The sequence below is a fragment of the Solea senegalensis genome, unplaced genomic scaffold (genome assembly GCF_019176455.1).
Source record: "Solea senegalensis isolate Sse05_10M unplaced genomic scaffold, IFAPA_SoseM_1 scf7180000015042, whole genome shotgun sequence".
Lineage (NCBI taxonomy): Eukaryota > Metazoa > Chordata > Actinopteri > Pleuronectiformes > Soleidae > Solea > Solea senegalensis.
Window position 1 is genome coordinate 23,079 of NW_025321205.1, and position 20,517 is coordinate 43,595.

The window sequence follows — 20,517 nt, forward strand, 5'->3', positions numbered from 1 at the left end:
ATAAACAAGCCTCTAAGCATCAGGCTGGAGGCTCAGCAGGCTCATCTGCTATCACACTGCTAAACCTCTCCATCCAAGCCTGAATGTGTGAGGGCTGGTGTGGGAGCTTGGGGCTACACTAAGGAGGGAGCACTGCAGTCTCCCTGTAGGAAGGATAGGATAGCAACAAAAATAATGACAAAAATGGCAATAGGGAGCAGACGCCTTGACCCCATTGATGCATCTTTTCACAGACGTTAGCAGCAATAGAGTATTTATTCAGGGATTGTTTAAGGCCCTGTTGAAACCAAAGTAAAATATTGTTTTTGTGGTTTGGTATACAGGAAGCAGCATGGTAACGTACATTAGTTGTTACACAGTCTTTACTTTTGAACATAGTGGCAGCTATTGGGACAAGGTGACCAAAGTCGATCATCATTATGGCAGTCAATAACTGAGAGACACAAAGCAGCCAATTCTGGTGACATATCACATACAAAATAAGGATCCCGGCATCTTACCCTGTAGTAGTCACTGCTATAGATGTCTCTGGACATGCCGAAGTCTCCAATCTTGACCAACAGGCCATTGCCCACCAGGCAATTGCGGGTTGCCAGATCTCTGTGGACAAAGTGCTGGGAGGCCAGGTACACCATGCCTGAGGCAATCTGAGTGGCGATGTGCAGCATCTGGGAAAGGCTCAGCTCTCCGTTGGATTGCAGTGGCTGACCGTCCACCAGGATCATGGCATCTGGGCCGTGGGCTCTGTATTACAAAGAATAACCTTCATCAAATAAGTGTGCTACTCGTGAGGTAAACATGGTCTTATTTCTGTTGTGAAATGTTCACCACCTTGGATGAAGGAAACTTCAATGTCTTTTCAGCTTGGTAGACTAAAATCCGACCTCTCCTAACCCAAACCCAAACCTCCATACGATAATAAAACTTCACCCCGGGTGCTCTGTTACCTGGCTCCTACTATTCAGAATAACTGGCATAATGAAGAGTGACTATTGGAGACATTAAGAAATTAACTATAACCTGCAAATACTAGAGCAGCTTTAATCACAATGATAAACTCTTAGGCGTATAGTCTGGGTTTTTCTTCATTTTTCATTTTCATGTCTTCGAGCCGCCAGTCAGGAACTCTTTATTGCCAGTCAGGCTCAGAAATTCCCTCAAAATACTGTAAGTCGTGTATATTTATCTGAAGAAGTTGACCAAAGTTCAACTTGTTCAAGAGCTCTCTCTCTGTGCTTACCATTTCTAGGTATTATGAAGACCTCATTTCCTGGGAGAGATTCATGCTGTTCTTTTCACCTTCTCATCACAGTGATTACAGACCTCATGCTAAGCAGAAAAGACTGCTGCATTCTTGACTCCTTTGAGGCTGTCTTTTCTTTTCCATCTCTCAGTTGTAATACAATTCAGTGATCTTCAATTTAAGTGTGTCTGTGTAATAATTCAGCTCCACTGCAGAGGGATTAATAGTACTTTTTCATATAGACCGTCCACACAGGCACAGCTCCAACACTGTTCCGATTTCCGCACAAAATTTTGAACCAGTCGGCACATTCACACCAAAAATAAATTGGTTCAGAACCTTGAAACTCGGTTTTAAAAAAACCCTTGTTCTTTCCCTTGCAAATTGTTGGATCATCCGTGGGCGTGTCAGCGTAAGCTGTGGATGAGAAGAGGAGGGAAGGACAACATACTAGTGAAAATGGTGCCGAAACAAAGAACACGCAGTTGTCTCTGGGAGAGATAAAATGTTTCGTGTCATTCCACTTTGCAGGAGCTCAGTGCAATCTGTTCGGTTGCAGCTATTGTGTTTACTTAAACTCAGGTTATGCATCGAGAAACACCTGCCATTGAAGTTGCAGGGCAGTGGCTTTGGTTGCACCAAGATTCCTAATGGAACGAGGGCTCAAACCATGCCAGTATCTGCCGGTGTGAAAATGCTATTAGAGTATGTCCTTCTTCCTCTTCACCTCAGTTTATCTCCACACTTTTCTTTCAGTGTTGTCCGACTGAGTGCAGGTCATCCTCTATTTAGCAGAAGGTTGAGCTGAACTTGCACATCAGCTCCCCTACTCAACACTTTTAATTCCCTGCACATCACATCTGTTAAACGTGACCAACAGGACCAATAGACCAAAAATCTGCCATGTCTTGCACGCTGCATGAAAGAATTTCATCATTTGCAACATTGCCTTTCATTTCAGGGGAGATTTCCCGACAGAAAGTCTTCACACACACACACACACACACAGTCGCACTCAATCGTAACATGTCATCTTTTCAATTAATGCTCAAACTTCAAAAACTGCAAAGACCACACACTTGCACTGCTGCTGTCAACACACTTGAAACAGCACATATCTATCCCAAACTCCTCCTGTGCAGACTGACATCAATTCCAGACAAGAAGAGGTCACTTCCCCTGGTACAGTCTGACATTACAGAACAAAGGCACTAAAGCGCGTGTGTTTGCTAACCCAGGAACCAGTGGAGTTAGCTTGATTTTGTACCGACCGCAAGGACGTTTCAAAGGAAATGTACTCTAATCTCTTACTGAAGTTTTACACTTCAATAGGGTAACAGACACTTGCATCTAAAAGGTACGATCAGTACCCTGAGCAAACATGCTCCCAAGTGGCAGACACATAATTCACAAGGTCATTTGGCTTAGACTGACTGCAGCTTAGCAAATTAGAGCGTGTTCATATAACCAGCCTGTCATTTGTTCAGCTCAGGTTAAACTGACTGAAAGTGAAAAACTGACCTGAGGAATTTGTTGAGGTCTCCGTGCTTCATGTACTCAAACACCATGATGAGAGGGTCTCCGTCTACACACACGCCGTAGAATTTAACAATGTGGTCGTGCTGCAGGTTGGTCAGCAGCTCTGCCTCTCTCTGGAAGTCCTTCCTTGCCGACAGGTTGGGATCTTTTAGCGTCTGAAAGAGGAAACAGTAAGATTGCAAGGTGTGACACGAGGGTAACACCCTTGACATGCACACGGAAACAATGAACTTTACACATTTGAAAACAAGCTCTTTATTCCAGGACTCTGTGGGTCTACAACCTTACTATGTTGGCTTTGTTTTTTGTGCCCAGTCCCTGAATTCCATAAAATGGTCCCCACATGTTTCACTTTTTCATTTGCAACTCCCAGAATACTAAAGCAACCTTATTTTTTATGCTTTTGTCCATTTTGTAATTGGTATCTATCTACTCAGTTTAACAGTTAAATACAAGGTGGCTTGGACATAGTGTGGCTGTTTCATAGCATCACTATGACCTAAACAAGACAACATTTGTGACACGTAAAAAGTTGTATTTGCAAAATAAATAATTCAAACATACAACATCATCCTTTTTTTTCTTTTTTTATGGAGCAGAAGCTTTGGTGCCAATTTACATCCCAGGCTTAATCTGCCATGATACAGTGCATATTACTCTTTTTTCAATTAAGTCTTTTGGTAAGATTTATTTATGTCACTTAGGTACAATTTCTTTAAGTCATGTTATCTTGGGTGTGGAGGATCCAATTAAGGTCTTAAGGTTCTTATTCCACCCGAACACCACAGCTCCCAGACAGTTCTGTTAAAATATGTGGTTTTGTATTAGAATAGAGGAGACAATTGGGGTAAAAATTGCTGTCAATCAACACTGTAATTAATGATAATTAACTGCCTTTTCATCTTGTGACATAATATAGGATTAACACAAAGGAAGCATCAGATACGTTCGGATACCACATTCAAGGGCACGGTTAAGTTCATTCATTGATGCATACACGACGGAACTTGGATGCACTTACACACTACAGCCATTTATATGCATTATTAGAAAGAAACAAAATCAAGGCCTCCCTGAAGACAATCATTTATCATGTGCCGCTGTTCAGTTTCAAACGTAAGTGTAACAGACTGCACTTCACAGTATTCATCAGTGAAGTGTACCTTAGAAAGTGTCATTACTCACAGAAGTCCAGTGACAACCTGTGCTTGTGCAGGCCTCTTCATCTTCTTCATACAGTATAATGTGTCTATTTTGTAACATAATAGTTCCTCTTGGGGCTGGATAATATGTTCCTCTCAAGGCTATTTCAATGATTTCTCTCAGTCCATCATCCTCTACAATGCTAACCTGGCAACAGCTTTTTCGCTACCCAAGTAGGCAAAGTAGCTTCTTGATGAAATGTTTCAATATTCATCCAAGACACTCCTTTAATGAACTTGTCTATCCTGTTCCGTTTCGACTGTATTTCCTCTGGTTTAATACGGTGGCTGGCTGAGTATTTTATCCACCTAATAATAGTCAAGTGCCTTGTTTTAAGGCCAGGGATCATTACAGACGGGAAATAGGAAAAAGTAGACCTTGCGTACCTTGAACTCGTTTGACGTTAAAGACACGTGAAATAGAACATTTTGATGTGATGCCAGTTGAGGCTGCCAGTATAAAAAAAAACAGACTGAAAAAAATCTGATAAGACCAGTAATATGCCTTATTACAGCCTCTATTAGAGGGGAAAAGACTCCAGTTGTTGAAAATAGAACGTGTTGCTTCTTTTGATCTCCTTGGCCTTGAGTCCTACTTTCCCAGACTGCTGCTGTCATTATTACAGAAGGAGAGACCTTCAGGTAGAAATATATTTACTTGCATATCCTCCTCTTGAAGTGAAATGCTGGAGGTGGTTGAGATGTACAGCCAGAGAAGGTAAAATGGCCACAAAATTCTATTAAAAAAATCAAACCACACTCTTAAGGAAATGTTCTGTGTCTGGGCAACCATCCAAGACAATACCTTCAAGTGCTCAAACACAATAAATTGAAGGAAAGCGCTGGGCTAAATTTGCCCTTTGTCGACCTTTAAGTGTATTCAGAGTTTGTTTTATCACAAACAGGAACATTTTCAAACGAGGATGCACATGCATTGTGTTTTAAAAATAAAGGGACCTCTGTAAAAGCGGTTTGTGATGCAACACTAAGAAAAAAGAAGTGAGAGCCAGACATGCATCATCTGTTCATCTTGACCTCCACTTCTTCATCTTTTCACTTTTATTAAGGAGAAGATGGGTATTTTTTCTCAGTATTTATTTTTTTTCTTGAGTAGGTGTCCTGAGTCCACAACCTGTTATTCAATCACTGAAAACAGAATCTCATATTCACACTGGGAGCTGCCAAACACAACTTCATGTTCAGGCCAATGACAACACTGAGAGTCACAGTATAGGAGCAATTGCTTTTGGTGATTTAGCTTACGACTTGGCTTGACAGTAAATGTTGGTCCTTTGGCTGATACTTAGATGTTTTCTTTTGTACAAAGCTGCTTAAAACAACGTACGCAGCTGTGGCTTAGCCTAGGAGGTCACATCTTATTGCAGATAATATCAAGCAATTCTATATCGGTTATGGTTTGATGGGATTTAAGGTCAGTTAATGTTGTGGAAACCAACTAAAAGTGACAGAAGATGCACTCACCAACCACCTCATGAGGAACACCTGCTTTATCCTGTAATTATTCATTCCAACCAGTTATGTGGCACCAGTGCATTTAAATATAATTAAAAAAAAAAAAATGTATTCCACATCACAATGAGGACTAACATGACTTCAGACTGGACAACACGTGAAAGCTTGAGCCATAATGGTTTACAGACTGGTGATGGTAGTGTAAAGGTGTTTGGGCACACCACTTCAGGCTAATCAGTCATTATTTCAGTGTATTTCAATGTCTGAGTTTTGTCATAAGGGTAACATTTATGCTTCGTTTATAATCTTCATGGATTCTTCTTCTTTTTTTAACTTGTCCTGACCAGTGAGTTAGGCAAGGTAGTTTGGTTGACTGGATGTCTTATGGTGTCAGACAGATTTGCTCTGCACAGAGTCGAACATACTCCTCCTGTTGTTAAATCTGTATTTTTATATGGTATTGAAAGATGGGAGGACAACGGAGCAGGCTTGTTTGGGGGATTAAAATGGAAGTTCACTTCAAAGTTGGGTTGAGTCCTGGCAGCAGGACATAAGAACATGAATGCCTCGAGTGCCCAGCCACCCCACAGAGCAGAAAAACACTTCCCGAGATCTCTCCATGCCCCAAATAATCAAGAAAAGGTCAGATTGGGAACACATACTGTAATGTGAAATGACGAGCTGCATTTAGCATAGTCTGAAATGACCCCATCTTAGCTAATGTTAATCCCTAATGTCAACATGGAGCAAAAACTCTAATTTCCAACATCTTGTCGAATCAGTGTCCCAGAGCATCACACTGTTAGTATTTTGCTCCTGGTCAAGTGCTCAGTGAGTCTGTGATGCTGAGTCGGGCCACAGAACAGCTTTTGCTTTTAGAGGAGTGTTTACAGGCTGTTTAAAGATGTATTAGGTCACGGCTACATGATGTATTGACTGTCAGAAGGATAATCTTTTTTTGAGGACACCCACCGTGACACCCTTTATGCTAAGCTAAGCTAATGGGCCGCTGCCTGCTGCTTCATACTTGGTGCACAGGTCAACGAGGTCTATGAGATTCAACCCTCAGCGCATGCATATTGCAGATGTACCTTGACAGCTACCAACATCTTGTCCTTGGTCGGGCACAGGTTGTAACACTCTGCCAAGAAGACTTTACCAAAGGCTCCCTCACCCAACTCCCTCTTCAGGATGATGTCTCTCCTTTTTATATGTTGGACAACTACAAAAAAGAGAAGGGGGAGAGAGAGAGAGAGAGAGAGAAAATATTACACCACAATGCATCTTATAATACAAGAAAACAGACAAAATACAGGGACATGCTGCCCCTGTGCCTGCAGATACAGTGTTTCAAGCTTGAAACAATCTTAAAATCTACAAGTCAACAATAATTAGTCTTTCTAGGGAGGAAAGATGATTGACTACTCTGCAACCGATGCAAATTATACATCCCACCCCCTCACGTTTAAAAGCTTTGCCCTCAAAACACAAACACGCCGACCGAGGCTGTGTGTTTATGCAACTAACCTGTAAATAACCGGAGTCAGTTAGTTACACCAGCAAATCGTTCCATTCAGTCTGAATGAAGTGGTTCACAGGGCTGATTACAAAATTGCAAAGCCTTCACCAATTTTTTGTGTTTGTTTTCTAGACAGCTTTATTGGGACATGAAGAGCACTTCAACACATAAATGATTCAGAAACAAATTATGGACTTCATCTTACATTTCAAATTCTAGTCACAATCTCAAGGTTCATAAAGACACAGTAATATGTCACTGTAAAATAAGTAAGTCCATAAAAAACTGATGCACAAAACATCTTAAATCCCTTGTTTGATGAGATGCCGGAGCCATAAAAGCTGATTGACCATTTTTAATATTTCTGTCAATAAAATGTAGCCCAAGTGTGAAGCAACTGCTGTGAAGTGCTTGAAAAAAGCACTTACGGAGCATGTGATGCTCTCAAAATAAGAGCGGAGAAAAGGGTATTTTAATCTAAGTTTAAAGCTACTTCAGAGAATTCTGGAAACAGTATGGGATCATGTGGTTTTAAATCTCTGAATGAAAATACAATCCAAGATGCCACAGAACCTGCTGAGCTACAAACCTCTTATGTGGATTCCTTGGATTTAGTGATGGCATTGAAACAACAAAAGTGCACATTTTTCTAATGAGAACGGGAGCTGTAAAATGTATATTAATGAGCGAATAGTCACTGAAAGGAAAATAAAAGAATCCCATTATATGCACTGTATACATGCCTCTTGCTTTCATTCCTGTGTGATCACTCAAAGGCTGACATTTTTTTTTTTTACCAGTTGTTTGTGTCCACAGAATTGGAGCTTATTCTACAGATAAGACTTTCAAACGTGGCCAGTGTTGCAAGTTGACCAAGCTCATGAAACCAAGAGATAGGAGAAATAAAGACAGACAAAGACACAACTGCCAGGATACGGATACAAAAAGAGCTGAGGAGATGCTGGGGCTGAACGGAACAGTGATTTATGTCAGCATGTAGGTTTACAATTGAACTCTACACTGCCTCTTTACAAACAACCATACAAATGTCCAACACAAAAAAACCTAAACAGAAAACGTATTATAGGTCAAAGGTCAAACAAAGAAGTCATCAGCAGGTGAATGCAATTAACTACTGCCCTTAACATGATATATCTTTATTGATCCTCATGGGGAAATTCAATTCTTGTAAGAATTGAATGCAAACTTCTGGTTCGCATGACCTTAAGGCAAAATGTTAAGCGTGAAAATGTCAGTTCACAAACCAATGGCTGATAATGAAACACCAACCTCAACAATGAAACGTGCAACCTCACAAAATAGATAATGAGCCAGTTTGATGACGACTACATCAAAAAGAGACAACCGACAACTTATGTGTAATTTTTTTTTTTTCCTGTTTGCTCATTGTCCTTGTCCAGGGTGTACCCCATACAATCATACAAGTTGTCCTTAACAAACTGTCTCATTGACAAAGAGGATCACTTAGTGAAGGGGGTCATTATGAATGCAGATGGTGTCATTGTTCTGTGCCAATGATTTAACATCACACTGACACGTTTAGGCTAAAAATGTCTAGTTAAGATGGAGGAGATACTTTATACATGTTCAATTCATAGAACTCAAAACTACCCCACCACAATGTGCAGCCTTTCCAAATTGGGGTACATTTATTTGAAGTTTTCAATCCTTCCCCCCTGCAGCCTGTGGTTACTATGTTCTACATGATGTGTTGCTTCTCAGTTGCTGGTGCTGGTGATACTAATTACCAGTTCAGACAATTAGCCCTGAATCAACACACCACCTATGTCACCTGAGTCTCTGGTGTTTCTGTCAGACAGTACTCAGTACAGTAAAAAAATGCCCCAGTCAGTTTGTTGGGCGACAGTGTCATCAAGGACGCTGAGACATTGCTGTCAAAACTCTTAAAATCTGCTTTTCAAGACTTGAGGAGGTACTATCCTCAAGTCGCATGCACATGCATTTGAATTCAAACTCTGTTTTGACGGTTGCTAGGCCAAATGTCTCAAACACTTTCTAAGCTGATAAAGACACTGTGATTTCCGTTCACCTTAGGTCTGCAGTCTCCATACACACATCTATCCCCTGCTGAAAAGAAATGTGAATAATGTTTCTCTTCATCCCTGACTTTAACTCCTCTCCCTGCACTCCTCCATCATTCATGATCATTCAAGGATCAGTGTTGGTCGTGCTGCTGGTTGCCTGCCACGCCGATGATCCGGCTACTGAGGCTTATTCTATGGCTGCACCAGTCATTAAACTTCTCTGGATGAAATAGCTGGTGAAATGCCAAAAATGGAAAAAAAATGTGAAGGTGCCTTTTTGAAACTAGTGTGGCGACACACTTCTGTAGCCCAGTGGATTTATTTCTTTAACTTTCACCCAAGAACTTATTGTTTTCTTTAATGACTTAACTTGCAGTGCTGTGATAATTTCTACTTCATCTCACTTGGGAACATTTTAACACTTTCTCACCAGAATATCTTCGCTACCATCTTAGCCATTAAGTGAATTATTAACTCAAGGACAGCCATTTTCAATTCACATCACAATTTTAACAAAAACTCATCTGGCTGTCATGAAATCTTTCTTCACTTCTGGGAGTTGGTAGACAGAAAAACAACAATTTTATTTGACTTCAAAGTATTAACAGTAAAAGGCAATGATTTGTTATATCACAAGTTACACTTCAGTCACAGAAGACTCAAATGTTGTCTTTACTCTAGGCGTCAAAATGTGTCAAGAAAAAGGGGAATTAAACGCCACTGAGTAGAATAACTGATGAGCCCGTCACAACTGCCTCATGTTCAACAAGCAATGTGGACTCTCCATCACCAGTGACACTGTTCTTTCTGTAAGACGAACATTGCTGTCACCAGGTTTGGCAACTTTTCAAATCCATTGTTATGAAGAAAAGCCCCTAGATAAAACAGGCCATTAGAGTCACTTTGAAATACAGTGCATTACCTACAACAGCATAAAAAAAACCTCTAAACAGGGGTAGAGTATTGTACTGTAAGTGTAAGACGGATGCTGATGTAAAATCAGAGCTATATATCATTAAATAGAGGGTTACGTACTGTACAATGGGCGCATGAAAACAGCTGTAGAGGGACCTGCATTACTGTTATTGGTGCAAGAATTTTCACTTTGTCGAGTCTGCTGACGTACGAGCAAGATTTCTTACGTGAGATGAAAAGTGAGAAGTTGATTTAAAATTTGACTCAAAAAAAAAAAAACATGTTTCAACAAACACGTCTATTTCTTTCATTATAACTCGCCTGGACAAGTGTAATGCCCTCTACGTTGGCGTTAACCAGACCTCACTCATCTGCCTTCAGCTTTTCCAGAATGCTCGGCTTTTAATGAGGACGCAAAGGCATCAGTACTTTTTCCCCTTTCTGGCCTCCCTCCACTGGCTCCCAGTGTGTTACAGAAAAAGATTATAAAACCATTTTATTTGTGTACAAGTGTCTTAATAGTCTTGCTCCTCCGAACATCTCTGACTTGCTGCAGCCCTATGTTCCTTTGCAGGCTCTAACATCAACTGATCAGCTGCTCTCAGTAGCTCTGAAAATGAGGCTGAAGCTCAGAGGGGATCAGGCTTTCATGATTGTGGAATAGGGTTAGGACTGCTGTTACACATTAGGCAGGCTCCTTTTAGTGTCTGTGTATTATCTCACCAGTTATCTTACTTATTTGTGAATGAGATGTTGTTGTCTCAGCATGTGTTTTATAGCCGTGTTTCCATCATGGTACAGTTTGGTTTGGTACAGTAACCTCGGTCAGGCTTGCGTTTCGCCCCTTTACTCCGTAGGCGGGGTGTGCGCTGTGCCAAAGAACAACAACACAATGGACAACAATGGAGGACATCCAGCAGCTGGGTTTTTTTTCCTTCTGCTCGGTTTGTGGCTGTTCGTCTCAACAAGACCTCAAACTTTGTATGAGAATGGACTGCAGGTCGTGGGTCTAGCTCCACCCTTACGGTACCATATCATTCCTCTGGTATCCCAAGAAAAAGGGTACCAAAATTGGAATGGTTGGGGACAGTTATTTTGGTACTATTCCTACTGGAAATGCAAAAAACATATGAACCAAACCGTTCCATTTGGTTTAAACACACCATTAGTCTTTGATTTATTTATTTACTTATATCTATTTATTAAATTTTACTACTGTACAACAATGTGCTTTGTCAACAAATTGACTTGGACAGGACATAATGAAAATACTTAATGTTAAGTAGTGTGTTGTCATCATAGCAACTGAGGGGGTAACAGATTTAAGTTCAATATCATGCATCTGATATTGCATGACTGTCTGTATCACTGCAACAAATGAATGAAGGAGCATAAAAAGCTCTTCAGAGAATAACACTATTATGGCTCAAAAACATGTTCAACCTTTACATTTGTTCCACTTGCACTTTCTCTTTATTCCCTTGATTTAAATCCATCCATCCACCACTTTATTCTCTGCATTTACAGGAAGGACTCAGCTGTTATAGAACATGCCTGTCAAAAGTGTTGGGGACCAGTTACTCTGCATGTAAACCCAGGCCTCAACCTGCAGCCTGTACCCAGATTAGCACATTGAAAAGCCCTGAGATTAAATCTCTATTCTGCAGCACAGCATCATCGCTTTGTCCTGACTCACATGAGGACTCGACACCAGCAAACATCTCCCTGGAGGGTGAGAGACAAAGCTGTGCCAAGATTTTCTCAGGTAGTCAGGTCAGGCTTCTGGGAGAGCACAGATGTTTGGGGGGCTTTGTTCTGTACCTGTGTGTGTGTGTGTGTGTGTGTGTGTGTGTGTGTGTGTGTGTGTGTGTGTGTGTGTGCAGTTCACCACCGCTGAATGCCAACTTCCTTCAGCATAAGAATGTGGTTGTTTTTGTATATCTTTGAGGGTTCTGCCAGATGTGCATGTGTGTGTAGTCGACTGTGAAGATGAATTTTGATTCAAACAACCTTAAAGTTCAAATACTTGGTTCAAGGTTGAGGGGTAGAACTGGTTGAGAGAGATGACTTTCTTATAAATCACACATTTCCATAATAATGCTAGAAACACTAGATAAATGTATTAATCACATGTTTTCTAAATCCACAGAATTGTCTCTGACTGACTTGCTAAACACATGCAGTTTTTTAGCTCCGTCCAAGTTAGAGACAAGTTTTTTCACAGTGACTTACAAATAACTTAAAAGGAAATTAAATATTTGACATTGTACACTCTCTATATAAAGAGCACAGCTGGGTATTTATGGTTTGGTGAGAGCAGCTCACCCAGCAACTAATAGTATACAAAATGCTCTCCGTGATTACAATCACTGCAGCGCAGGGGTCTCGTGTCATTCAGCATTGTGGGCAACTGTGACATTAATACCAGCATTTACTGTTGACTCACAGTGGGTATCCTCCTCTAACCTGCAATGACTGGCTGACTGCTGGCTTGTTTCTGCTGCTGTCTGGCCTCAGTGTGTGAATAACCCCCCAATGTCAAACTAAGATACTGTTTAAAATGCAAAAAATAAATAAATAATAATAATCATCCCGGGGACACTTTCTGCTTCATGAGCTTAGTTCTTGTTAAATGTCTGGAAACGAGGAATATGCTAATTGCTATGACCACAAAGGACAACTTTTTCCGGTAGCATTTCCAAAATCTTCATTATCATAATATTAAATAGTAAGATATTTGAAAATAGATATCATCAATGTACAGTATTTACAAAGAATAAACCAATATAACGTGAAATCACTGTCTCATCTAATGTTATTGCATTATTCTCATTTTCTCATTTTTTTGTGCAATTTATTTGCACATATCAGAAAAATAATTTTAACATGTTCAAGTCATGCATACATGTTAGTCCATTTAAAATTGAGCTAGTCTTAGTCGGACTAACATACTTGGATAATGCGACTCATAGTCCGATTACTCCTGCATGTATGTGCTTTGTGGGACTGGGGTTGGACTTTGACGATGAGTTCAAAGAGTGAAGTTGGTGGATGATAAAGTCTGTCAACCTGAGCGTTTATTCCTAAACGCTGACTTAATGTTTGCATTGTTAGGCGCTTGTATCCAAAAGCATGGATGGAAATTGGCTGCGACTGCAGATCCTTTTGTGAAATCAGGGTCACTGCAATCACGTATGCTAAGAAAACTTTGCACGGAAGGATAGGCTAAAGTAAGTGAAGCAGTAACGGATGACTCAATCAGCAGTAATGCAATATTACAGGCATCAATATGCTGTAAAACACCACCACGACACCAACCAGCTTTGCAGGGAGATTGATGCTGATGCAAATACATTTCGAGAATACACATAATTATTACAGCATAACAGTTCTCCACTTTCCCCTGTCCCCAGAACCCCTGCCCTAAAGTGCGTCTACAATACAGTGATCACGAAACACTGTGCATGCACTAGAGGTAACAACGTGATTGACTTCCTTTTGACAATAGCTCCTCCCTGGGCACAACCTCGGTGTTACTGCTGGATTAAAGTTAAAGTACACTTAAGCAGTAAGTGCTTTACACTTGCTGCTCCAGTGAGGCTCTTTACAATTCTGGGCTGCTACACAAAATAGTATACTTGATCTGAACATCTGAGAGGAGAGTTATGTAGCTGTTCGTCCCTACAGATTCAGTATGAAACATGTCCGTATGTGAGTTTTCTTTGGCACCATTCAGTGTAATTAATTCTGGATCTGTGGGCAAACTTCTCGCTCTCCACTGTAAATGTTACACTCAGCATTTGCAGGAATGTGTTGTGCTCACATGCAACTTGAGAGACAAATCCTAACCACAACAAAATGTATAGAGATGTTTTAGTAAGTTAATTCACTCTGATTTAACCTGCTCGCCAACGCTTCCCTTTGCAAAGATTTGCCAAAGAATCAAATGTGTGTACAGAAGCAAGCATTTTTTTTTTTTTTTTTTAATTCTTCCTGCTTGTTTCATTTCAACAAGTTTCTGTTGTGCCATGTTTTTGGGTTGAGCGAAACTCATACTGTTCAGTGGCAAAGTAGGCTGTTTGAATTCATGACTGACTGCAGCCTGTGGGTCTATTCTCTTTTAAACTATAATTCATGGAATCATTGCTTTGGAACATGATAGCTGCATTCCAGTTGAGCTGCTCCGCGTTTCCTTTCACATGATACACTTTCAAGCTACCAAATTAGAAACTCCTCGTCTCTGCTGGAAACATTTTAATCTTCAAAAATATCACCTTCAGCATAATTATGCCTGTTACACCAAAAGCAGGGGGGAGGAGAGTGGATTGTCCAAGCTGTGCCCACATGCGATATCCTTAATAACATGGATGTAATTAAAGGCTCTACGCAAAATAAAGGCTACACTCCAACATCAAAACCTATCGTCTAATTCTGGCCAGTGGGACGTGACAAATCCATAATTAAAATAGCAAGCTGAGTGATAAAACAAAGCCACTTGCTGGGAGAGGGCGGATTGTGCTAGATATGGATCTGTCATTAGGCTAAAGCATTGTCCTTTGCCTTCTCTGCCTTCTCTGCCTTTATCTTCTTAATGTGGCTATGTTTCCCCAAGATTGGCCTTTTTCAGCTCAGTGAGAGAAAAAAAAAGCTGCTCTCAACAAATGTCCTAATCAGTCACAGATCGACTGTTTACTGCGGCAAAAATTCGAGGCCACTGGTTCATTCAAAAGCTGTACCGATTGCATTCACTTCATGTTTCTAAATTGGCCTCAGAATGACAAACACTTTTTCTGTGTTTGATTGCCCTCAATCTCCCGAGCTTGTTTACAACTGTATGTGTGCAGGTCCCCAGTTCAGCCAGAGGACAACTGCAATTGGATGATTTTATTTTTTATTTTTTTCCCACGATTTTTATTTCATTTCCTGCAGTGAGGAGCTGACGCCATCACTTCTGTCAATCTGCGCTCTGTTGCCACTGACTAGAACTATTTAACCGATGGGAAAATACTGTATATATATATATATATATATATACATATAGTATATATTTGGCAGGATTGACTTGAAGATCAAATACTCATGAATAATACATGTGATAAGATATGCCGGGATCACTAGTGTGACTTGTGCAGCAGGCGATTTCCTATCACATGCAGCTGTTTTAACAGGAGCCAGCGTGGCAGACAGCAGCGACAGACTGCAGGAGATGTTTTCCATATGCACACAGCCCAACGGTGAGGAACACCATAAATTACCCAGAAAGTTGGTGGTGGGACTGACATGATCTGCTGATCCATTAAGGTAAGAGGTGGTATGAGTGTGTTGAAATTTCTGTTTGTTTGCTGGTGAGACTCTATGTGTTTGTACCAAGTGCACACATGCATATGTGTGTGAAACCATGAAGGCGCACTATTCTCCTGGATAGGAAGCTTTCAAGTAAATGAATTGATACATTATGGATTGGTGGCAAACAATCAATAAAGCAGCAGTGTCTGTGTTGACATGCGAAACTGGAGACCGAAGCGAGGCCAGCTGGACAATGGAGACCCAACGGCGCCCTGAGGCCACCCAAGGGAAATAGATTCTATCTTACAAGCCACACTAACGGAATACACATAAATGCATAAATCCATTGCCACTGTTACACATACCTACGCAGGGACACATGCAGACTTCTCCCTTCCCTGTGTGCATGTGTCCTGGGGGTAAAGAATAAATTCATATTCAGTGAACGATCGCACAAGCCAGAGGCCATTCAGTGCGATTTTGTTTTTCCAGCCAATGGCAGAAAGCTGCGGCCATTATGACCTTGTGATGAATGCAGAGTCCATTTCCTACGGTTTCTTTTTTCAAGCATGCGCATGAAATTAAATCTAAAAAAAGAACAAGGGATGCTGCATGCTGAGAGGGAGAACTTTGGTAAAGCCTGCATCGCACACAAGCATGGTCTGACCTCCGATCGCAGGTGCGCGGTAATTGGGAAAAAGTTTCATTTGCACCCAGTGTCATTTATTCATTAGCTCACAATCAGATCTCCCGTCCAAGGCATTAAACATTATACATCAGTCACCTGCTGGACCTTAACAATTCATGAATTTCCTTATACATCAGACTCGTCATTTATTTATCATCTCTAAATGGGATTTCCTCCCTCCTCATTGGCTCCACATCAGAAGTCAACTCATCCTCGCCTGACCGATGGCCATTCTGAGAGTGAGCCAGCCCATAAATGATGCAATTTAAAGCCGAGCAGGACCAAGGACAGATAGATCTAGTGTGCTACCATTCAGAAGAGAGAGGAGTCCTATCCCTGACTAAATCTAGTCGCTGTGACTATTATCGCCTGGAAAGGGAAGCAGCAGGCTGTGGCTGGCACTGTTGTTTGTCTGTTGACTCTCTTGAGCAGTTGACATAATTGTGAGTAATTAGGCCTTAAAGTAGTTTTGTCACTCCTGAACCTGGAACACAAGTCCCAAGGGAGAGTGAGGTGAAGTGAGGTGGAGGGTGGGCTGCTTCAACACCAGACGCCAGTACACAAAGGGCTGCATTTGTCTTCACAGATCCTATTTGAAGAGTCTGGAAGTGTGCCACCATATGCTGACACCACATGATCACAATGAATGTAGATTACACAATCGCCTGGAGGGCCCCTGGCACTTCATATTGTAAAGATAAACAGTAATTTACAAGGTTGGAATGAGCCACATAAAAACATGGTGATCACTAGTTGGGTGTTTGCCCAGATGTTGCACTTTTTTGTATATGCTATGGAGAATTGTTTGTTACATGCCTTACAGGATTATACTCAACCCCATGCTTGAACAGACCTGATTCTTTTTTTTTAATCTCCTCAAAAGTGCAGTGGAGAACAAAAAGAGACACATACGGGTAGTTGGTTTGTTGCAGTTGTGTCCATGTCTGAAGTACTGAGGATTCTCCACCACAGGAATACGAGTCATCCCTATGACAACAGCATCAGGACCCGCATCCAGAGTGCAAGGGGTAATAATCCCATGATTGACATGATGAAGAGGGCTCGCTGAGTCTTCTTCGCCACTTATCACAGCAACTGGACCTGGAAGAAGAGCAGTCAAATGATTCAGTTCAGACTATCTGAATGAATTGCAATATGGTGTGGTGCTGTTACATATCAAAACATATTTTGCTTAAACTTTTCATCATCCTGACCTTTGACAACATGTCTCATTGAACATTATAATGTGCATATTTTTGCACATTTTCGGTGCCACTTTTGTGCACAGATAATGAAAATAATGGCTCTTATAGTGAAAATGGTCCAAGCAATCAAAAACACTTCGATTTTGAGAAGACTGACTGTTTTAAGGCAAAATAAAGACTCACCAGGGGCTCAAAGAAAAGAAAACAAAGCCAGAGGAAAGACAGAACGAGAAAATGTAAGAAGCGCAGGGACAATGGCAAAATGTCCGGCCAAAAAATGTGAAAAAAAAAAAAGCATTGACAAGCAAAGGACAATATGCGGTTACTCCCATTGGTTGATTTGTTAGTGGCAGCTAACCACAACATTGACCATGCACCACACATTGATTTTGTTGTACCATTTCAAATGTTAGTTTATCAAATGTTATCTTATTTTATCTTGTTTTCATCGATTCACTCAGCTCCTCCTTTCCCCCACCCGCCTCTCTCTCTCTCTCTCTCCCTCTCTGTGTGTGAATAGCACATCCTCTCCATGCACACGCTGAGTCAAGACATGATCATGATTTTTGTTGCCCTCTTGTCCATAATTCCTCATGGCTGGGCTGCAATGTTACATAAGGATGTGGTTGATGACATTCCCAGTATTGGTTAATGAAAAAGTGTCAAGAGTCACAAAGCAGGAAGGAACATGAAGTTTTATTTTTCTTCAAGTGAAATGAGCTTGTCAAATGCTCACTTTCCCATTTTTAATGTATTACTAATGAATATAAACACAGCCATTCATCTACTCATTGACCGCGCATGAACTAATATGTCAGCCACCACATCGATGCATAATAATATTATGTTTAAATCACGATCAAATTGCAGGTGATGCAGGAGCAGCAGGGCTGGATTTGCAGGATGAATTTACAGTGTCGTACAGCACACAACACCAGCCGTAATTCCCTGTCTTTAATAGAAATTCAAACTGTTCAGAGCTACTGTCAGAGTCAGTGCAATTCAGTTTGCTGTGACAAAAACAACACAGAGCTGCGACAACAGCAATCTAAACGGGGGCAGCGAGTGAATATAGAGTCAACATTTGATGATTCAGTGGAGAGGTGACAGAGAGTCTGTTTACCCACATAGTTGAGTCTCTCGCAAACCTTGACAACACAGTAAACAGTAATCAAGACCCGAGTCATATAAAAGAGGTGGCGGGGCAGAGGTGTGGTCGAGGTGACACGTGTGAGCAGCGATTTATTTACAATACTCTCAATGATATTAGGCGGGAATTTTATACCCAAGCATGCAATTTACCATGATGAGCACAGCAGACGTGGGTACAACAGGCACTCTAGAAAAGTAAATCTCTGCCTTTGAACCTCAACTACGCTGCACTGCACAGACACTCATAATATACCCTAAAAAAAAATTCATACGTAGAATGCCACAATGCGTCATGGGAAGAAAAAGACCCAGAAGGATCGCGGTATGCTCTGCTTTTTAATTCAACATGAATGAAAATCTGTTTGATCAGTTTGCAGTGGCAGATGTATGAGGCCTCAGGGAAAGCCTGGCCTGACTCCAATCCACAATGATCAAAACTACACAAAAACCTCCTACCTGATTCCTCGGGAGATGAAGTTTTTCTGTGGGGGTGAAGGGAAATTGTACTTTTTCACTCGAGCACATCCTAAAAATTGCATTTATGTTGCTGTAGTGAGGTTTTTTATCACCCGAGATGACTGGAATACAGCACGGTATACACAATCCCCAAATGTCCACCTGAGAGTGAAGTTCCTCTCTATTAAACCAATTTTGATTTATTCCGCAGAAATGGAAAACTGCATGAGCCAATTTTCTATTCGTGTCATGTCTCATCCATTTCACAATTTTTTGTTTTGTTCTTGCAAATGGCAGATTTCATCTCAAGACATGAATTGAAAATAAATCCAGACATTGACTTGAGTCCATTTGTCTCAATAAAATAAACCCCCGTGATGCCAGACTCTTGTCTCAGATCTGCATAGCTCAGGTACAGCTCGACCCATGCTTTCCACCCTTTGTTCTAACTTGACCCCATCCTGATGCAGTCCATGTAAGCGTTGAGTTTGTGTTATCCTGTCTGTCACACTCAGCGGTTACTATGGTTTCTGCTTTTCCTCCAGGTTGTCTCAGCCAGTGTGACCAAACCAAAGGTGCAAACCCTAACAGCTTGGGTTTTACTCATCCCACCAGGATTGGGTCCACAATCCATGCTTTAATTTAAGGGTTACTCTTAGCTGAGGTTGATATCACTGATTGAAGTGAACTACATACTGCAGATTGAACGGAGCCATTAACAAATGTGTGATCTGGTTAAAACTACATAACTGGCTAGTGTTGGTATAAGAAACAGTGGCCAGATTAGCTGGAGGTTGTTTCATGGTCCTGCTGCTGTGGTTGTAAATGTACTAAGACAGAAAGGCTGCACTGTCATCATGGAGACTAATCTCTGCTAATCCCAGTATTGATGGTGGAATAAATTGTTTGTCTTCTTGGTTCAGTGTGGTATATACTGTGTAGCAACAGCAGTACATGAGCAGCCAACTGAGTATAATGACAATAAAGTTATACTTCTACAAAGGTATTAATCTTCTTGTGCTTAGTAATAAAACAAAGAGCATTAAACCAAAATGTAAACCCTTGAAACTATGCTTCCTGACCACTTTATTAGGTACACATGTTCAACTGCATTCAATGCATTTAGGCATGTGGGCATCAAGATGAGGTGCTGAAGCATCAGAATTTGAGAGAAATGAGAACTCCGAACGTGGTGTAACTAAAATATCAACTTGTTACAACCAAGGTATGCATACAGTTATATCTGACCACACAAAATGTTAAACCTTGGAGCAGAAGACCACACCAGGTGCCACTCCTGTGTACTTAATAAAGAGACTGCTGAGTATAAACTGTCAAATAGTCAAAATGACCCAGTTTTATCATCATGAAAGTGATTCAAGGTGTGATATTAAAGAGTTGGCTTGATATCGTTCCCCAAATTCCTAAATCGGTTATTTTAAAATGGGACTTGATACATAGACTCAGAGCCAGCCTCAGCCATAGCTGTGTTAAAGTTGGCAAGATTATGATTGATAACATCAAAGGTCACCGCACAGCACAAAAAAGACCAGTTGGGGTTTATTATGGAAAACTCTTATATCAGCTTGGCATGTTGTCATCTGAACATTAGTTAAATCTTATAGCTCACATCCATCAATGTTTTACTTTACACAAAATGTTTCTTCAACCAGCATCGCCTCTACTTCATTCTGAACTACTATTTCCGTGATTCTCCAGGAGATTATGTCACTGCAGCCAGCATTGCTCACTGCTCCTACACGGTAACATTCT

General features: G+C 40.9%; 1 protein-coding gene across 1 annotated transcript in view; it reads right to left on the reverse strand.

The window, feature by feature from the left end:
* The window catches only part of LOC122761896 (NT-3 growth factor receptor-like), a 127,218-nt gene that overhangs the window by 16,055 nt on the left and 90,646 nt on the right, over positions 1–20,517 (reverse strand). Inside the window, exons 10-13 of the mRNA XM_044017077.1 lie at positions 16,844–17,032; positions 6,549–6,679; positions 2,765–2,937; positions 501–744 (exon numbers count right to left, since the gene is read on the reverse strand). Of these exons, the coding sequence (XP_043873012.1) occupies positions 501–744; positions 2,765–2,937; positions 6,549–6,679; positions 16,844–17,032 (737 nt within the window). The remainder of the gene's footprint in view (positions 1–500; positions 745–2,764; positions 2,938–6,548; positions 6,680–16,843; positions 17,033–20,517) is intronic.